The 5,787-nt window shown below is 42.7% G+C and overlaps 1 protein-coding gene across 1 annotated transcript; it reads right to left on the bottom strand.

The window, feature by feature from the left end:
- Positions 1-1,664: 1,664 nt before the first annotated feature.
- LOC126712295 (uncharacterized) lies at positions 1,665-3,011 on the bottom strand. The gene is made up of 2 exons (XM_050411577.1): positions 2,918-3,011; positions 1,665-2,506 (listed from the first exon to the last, which is right to left on the bottom strand). Exons 1-2 carry the CDS (start codon positions 3,009-3,011, stop codon positions 1,665-1,667), a joined length of 936 nt encoding a protein of 311 aa, XP_050267534.1.
- Between the last annotated feature and the right edge of the window lie 2,776 nt (positions 3,012-5,787).

The following is a 5,787-nucleotide window of genomic DNA, read 5'->3' as shown; positions in this document are numbered from 1 at the left end:
CTTACTGCCGAGGCTGACACTGCCAGGTATAAGTATAGGTTTTCCCCTTCTTTGGACGGGCTTAGAAGTGGTGGGCTGCTCAGATAATGCTTTAGTTCTTGAAATGCAGCTTCGCATTCGTCGGTCCAGGCAAAGGCCTGCTTCAGAGTCTTGAAAAAGGGCAGGCATTTGTCTGTAGCCCTAGAAACAAGCCTATTCAAAGCTGCAATTCTTCCTGTGAGTTTTTGAACCTCCTTGACGGTCCTGGGGGATGTCATGTCGATGATGGCTTACACTTTTTCTGGGTTTGCTTCTATTCCTCTTTGGGACACCATGAATCCCAGGAATTTTCCCGAAGCAACCCCAAAGACACACTTACTTGGATTCAATCTCATCTGGTGTGCTTTGAGGGTTGTAAATGTCTCCTTCAGGTCGTCCAGGTGTGCGAGCTCTTCTTTGCTCTTGGCGAGCATATCGTCCACGTACACTTCCATGTTCCTGCCAATTTGTTGGCTGAACATTTTGTTCACCAACCTCTGGTACGTAGCCCCGGCATTCTTCAGCCCAAATGGCATCACCCTGTAACAGTAGAGTCCTTGACTTGTGACGAAGGCGGTCTTCTCCTGGTCTTCTTCAGCCATCCTTATCTGGTTGTATCCTGAGAAGGCGTCCATGAATGTCAATAATTTGTGTCCGGCTGTGGAGTCCACAAGCTGGTCTATCCTGGGCAGGGGGAAGCTGTCCTTTGGGCATGCCTTATTCAGGTCGGTGAAGTCTACGCACATCCTCCATTTCCCGTTTGCTTTCTTCACCAGGACTACATTTGCCAGCCATTCAGGATAATACACCTCTCGGACGAACCCTGCCGTCAGGAGTTTGGTAACTTCCTCTGCAACTACCTGGTCTCGTTCTGGAGCGAAGGTTCTTCGTCGTTGCTGGACGGGTTTCCGTTCTGGGTCCACATTTAACTTATGCTGGATGACTTCTGGGGATATGCCCGGCATGTCCTCGTGACTCCATGCGAAGACGTCCAGATTCTCTTTGAGGAACTTTATAAGTTTTGTTCTCATCTCGAGGCTCAACGTCGTTCCTATCTTAGTCGTCTTGTTCGCCTCTCCTTCTACCAACTCCACCGTCTCCAGGGCCTCTATCCTGTCTTCTTCCTTCTCCTCAATCATCCACGTATGGTTTTCCTTCCCAGCCAGGACGGCCTGGTAGCATTCTCTTGCCAGGACTTGATCTCCTTTCACTTCACCGACACCATTATCTGTTGGGAATTTTACCTTCAAATAGTAAGTTGACGTTGCCGCCTTCCACTTATTGAGCATGGGTCTTCCAACGATGACATTGTAAGATGAGGGACAATCCACCACCAGGAAATCTACTTGCCGAGTCAACTGCACTGGGTGGGTCCCCGCCGTCACCGTCAATGTCACTATACCCCAGGGGTAGACCCTGTCTCCACTGAAGCTGACGAGTGGAGAGTCAAAAGGGCGCAGTCTTTTTGGATCTAGTCTCAGCTGCTGGAAGGCTGGGAGGTAGATGATGTCCGCAGAGCTACCATTATCGACGAGGATCCTTTTGGTATTGAACCCTTCTATATTTAACATTATGACCAAGGGATCGTTGTGGGGTTGCTTCACTCCTATGGCATCTCCCTCATTGAAAGACATGTCTTCGTATGTTCATCGGTGCTTGGACGGGGGTACGGTGTGGACGCTGTTAACTTGTCTCTGGTATGCCTTTTTGAGTGACTTAAACGACCCTCCTGAGAACGGCCCTCCTGTGATTGTGTTGATCTCGCCGATCACCTTGTTTGGAGGATGGGACGAACGATCGTCACCCCGGGAGAATGATTCGTGCTGGGTTTTATCGTCATTTCTGGACTTGCTATATTCTCCTTTCTTCACATATTTCTGTAACTTCCCTTTCCGTATTAACTCCTCTATCTGTTCCTTCAGGTCCCTGCAATCTTCCGTGTTGTAGCCGTGATCCTTGTGGAACCGGCAGTACTTGTTCTTGTCGCGGACATTAGGGGATGAGTGCAATGGTCTGGGCCATTTGAGATAATGCTCGTCCTTGATCTGCGTGAAAATCTTGTCAACAAGCATGACCAGAGGAGTAAATCTTACCGTCCGAGGATTTTTATCATCTTTCCTCCTATTCCCGTCGTTGTTCCAACGATCTGGTCGATCTCTCTTCTGCCCCCTGCGATCGTCTTCCCTCCTTGCCTTGTCGCCTGGCTTCTCGGTATCCTTTATGGCAGCTAAAGCGTCTTCAGCATTCATGTACTTCTGTGCCTTCAAGAGCATTTCTGCCATCGTCTTTGGTGGATTCTTAGCGAGGGAGGCCACAAGATCTCTGGACCTCAGCCCTGCTTTGAAGGTCGTCAGCTGCACCTTGTCATCGGCTTCGTCCACCTCCAAAGTCTCTCGGGTGAATCGTTTGACATATGACCTCAAAGTTTCCTTCTCTCCCTGCTTTACGGTAAGTAAGTAGTCTACCGGCCTTTTTGGACGTTGACCCCCTATGAAATGGCATAAGAAGGCACTACTTAATTGCTCGAAGTTGTCTATGGACGAGGTCCGCAACTTCATGAACCATTCTCTTGCAGCTCCTTTGAGAGTGGTTGGGAAGGAACGACACAGTATCTCGTCAGGTGGTTGTTGAAGACCCAGAGTCGTCTTAAAGGTGTTAAGATGATCCTGAGGGTCCTTGAGTCCGTCGAATGGCTCTAGTTGAGGTAAACAGAACTTTGACGGCACGGGGCATTCAAGTACCGCTGTGGTGAAGGGTGAATCCGTAGCCCTTACCATTTTGTCCACACTCCGGTCCGTCTTCTCTTTGATGGCGTTCCTTAGTTCGTCCATCTCTTTCCTCATTTCTCAAAGAAGATCTGAGTTCTGTTCGTCCGGGGTAGCTGGCCTTTGGGGGGTACCTCTCCTGTGGCTATCCCCTTCTCCCTCCAGGTTGCCCTTGGACCGGCTTTCATCCTGTTGAACCTGCTGAACCTGCTGGAGTCGTAGCTTCATCTCCTGGTTTTGTTTGGTAAGTTCTTCAATGGTGGCTGCAAAGGCTTGAACTTGCTGGGCCAAGGCTGCTGAATCTGGGTTGGATTCCATCTGGATGTAAAGAATTAATGGAAACTACGTTTTCAAATATGAATCTGAAAACTCCTTCCCACAGATGGCACCAAACTGATGAAACACAAACTCATCAGTAAGAATGGGCAGATGGAATCCCTTGCGGTGTGCGAGGGTATGCTCGATGAGGGTCACCGGTGTGGTGCCTGCCACAACGTCTCCGATGCCAAAGTTAGGATAATGACCAAACAAAGTAAAGAATCAGAATGTGCTCTCAAAGTGTCAGTGTATATCCGTACCTTCTATTGACTGTATGAGAGCTTTATACCTGCGGCCTTAGGGGCTAGCCGTTGGGATTGTTAATGCTTTCTCAAGTAACGCCTCTGGTCCAATAATGAGACTTTTAAGAAGTTCCCAACGGTCTGCTTGGTTGATTTCGTAACTGCTCAGGTCATTGATTAACTGCATTGAATGACTCCCTGCCTTCGTCAGTGATGATAGCTTTCTTCGTTGTTCCTGATGACTTCATCAAGGATGCTTCCTTCGTCATTAATGTTATCTTCGTCAGTGGGATGTAGCATCGTCATTCCCATCAGATGTAAACTCTCTTGTTTTAGTCGACATCAGTCTTGCTTTAGCTTGAATAAAATTTCAGACTGGTTTCTTATAAAAAACAAGACAATCATCTATATATCTATATATACTATAAAACCAAAGTCTTTGACCACTGTTTGACTTTTTTTTTTTTTTTTTTAAGCTCTCACAATTTTCCACATCAGCAATATAAAAAGAAAATTTAAAAAAAAAAAAAACTCATTTTCTCCCCCAAAACCAAAACCCATTAGCAATATGAAAAAAATAATTAAAAAAAAAAAAAAACTCTTTTTCTCCCTCAAAACCAAAACACAATAAATAAATAAAAAAACTCTCTCCCTAATACGCAAACATAGACTCTTCTCTCTTTCTCTCTCTTTCAAAAGCAATTCCATCTCCTTCTTCATACACACGATCCTCTGTGCCTCTCTCTACATACACGTCCCCTACCTCCAGTCTTCTCCCTTCTCTACCTTCATTCCAAACTTTCTTCATTCATTCAAACCACTGGTAGAGTTAGAAGGGGGCTAGGGGGCCAAATTTCCATTAATTTTCCCTTATAATTTATAATAAAATTAAAAATAGACAAAAATTTCTTCATTGGTCCCCTCTAAATTATAGAATTTTCTCTCTTAAACTTTAGAATTTAGCCTCAAATTTTGAATTAGTCCAGAACAAGCTGAAGTAATAATAATAATAATAAATAAATAAATAAACCCATCTAGCCCATTTCTCAACCAAGCCCTCTAAATCCTAAGAAACCCCAATTCTCCTTTAACAGATTGCACATTACTAATCTATATGTTAAGGACATATTTTTATGTAATTGGTATATCCTTTGACAAAACACACTTTATTTGTATTTTGGTAAATCTATGTAGGTTCAAGATGATCATTACAAGTGGTTACATTGAAGACATGAAAGATTACTCAAGACCTGCTCAAGAAAAGTGCAATCTGTAGGTCTCGATACCTCCTTGACAGAAGCTCGATCTGTCAAGATTCATTAAAGCTCGATACATGTCTCGATCTATCAAGTTTACGAGATTTAGACTATAACCAGCAACGTTTTTATTCTAAAAGGCTATTTGTTTATAGGTTTGTATAATCCTTATAGGATTAGGAAAACCCAAGGTTTGTGCGTTTATATAATCCTTATTGGACTAGGAAAGCTCAAGGTTTGTGTAAATCTATTTGGAATAGGAGAGCCCATTAAGCTTTTCATTTAAAGGAAGTGGAAAAAGAAAAACCTAACCCTAGAGAGTTTCATAAGATTTTCTTTTTGAAACCCTAACCTTTTCCTACAGAAGAAAGAGTTCTTACTACATTTCTTGTACGCCTTAGGGTTCTATAACCAAGCAAAGTCTCTCACACCATCATTGAAGATCTTATTGGTGTTTCAATGTGAAACTGTTGCAAATCTACTACATCAATCAAAGGGTTGCTATGGAGTAAGTCACGTACTGGGATTCATGCAAAGGAGTTAGTCACGTACTGGGATCCGTGCATCATTGATTAGTCACGTACTGGGATTCGTGCATTGAACGGAGAGATTGCAGCTACATCACAAGTCTAATTGGGTATTAGGATAAGGGTTCAACTGTAAGTTGGTATTAGGTACTGGGATTCTTTTTACTTGTAACCGCTTGTTTTGATAATAGTGGATTCTCAGGAGTAATGACCTTAAATTCACCTAGTGGGGTTTTGCCTCGGTGGTTTTCCCCATTCATAAACAAATCACATATGTCAAATTTATTTTCCACTGCATTTAACTTAGTTGATGATTTGTTTGTGTTACCACGCTTGTTGCATGAAATTGAATCTAATTAATTCACTTGGCTAATTAATTGATTAATTTACCAAATGGGTCAATACATTCTTGGCCTATCACTATATATATACTGAAACCTCTGAAACTCTCACAATTTTCCACGTCAGCAAAATATTTAAAATTAAATATATAAATCATTATCATTTTTTTATATAAAATTATTTTTGTTTACACATCAGCATTTTTTATTTATAATTTTTAAATCTAATTTATTTTTTCAATTAAAAAAAGACATGGTACTAAAACTACACACTATTATACTACTACTAAAACATAAAAACCCTAGAACTCTTCCCTTCC

The sequence above is a fragment of the Quercus robur genome, chromosome 1, assembly GCF_932294415.1.
Source record: "Quercus robur chromosome 1, dhQueRobu3.1, whole genome shotgun sequence".
Taxonomy (NCBI): domain Eukaryota; kingdom Viridiplantae; phylum Streptophyta; class Magnoliopsida; order Fagales; family Fagaceae; genus Quercus; species Quercus robur.
Note: the sequence above shows the minus strand (reverse complement) of the source record. Positions and strands in the feature narration are given on the sequence as shown.

What these genes read in the sequence shown, in the direction of transcription:
- LOC126712295 (XM_050411577.1), bottom strand. Translation starts at nt 3,011, where the DNA reads ATGAAGCTACGACTCCAGCAGGTTCAGCAGGTTCAACAGGATGAAAGC. An exon ending in AGGGGATAGCCACAGGAGAG is followed by an intron (nt 2,507 to 2,917) that starts GTACCCCCCAAA and finishes GCCATTTCATAG; the next exon opens with GGGGTCAACGTCCAAAAAGG.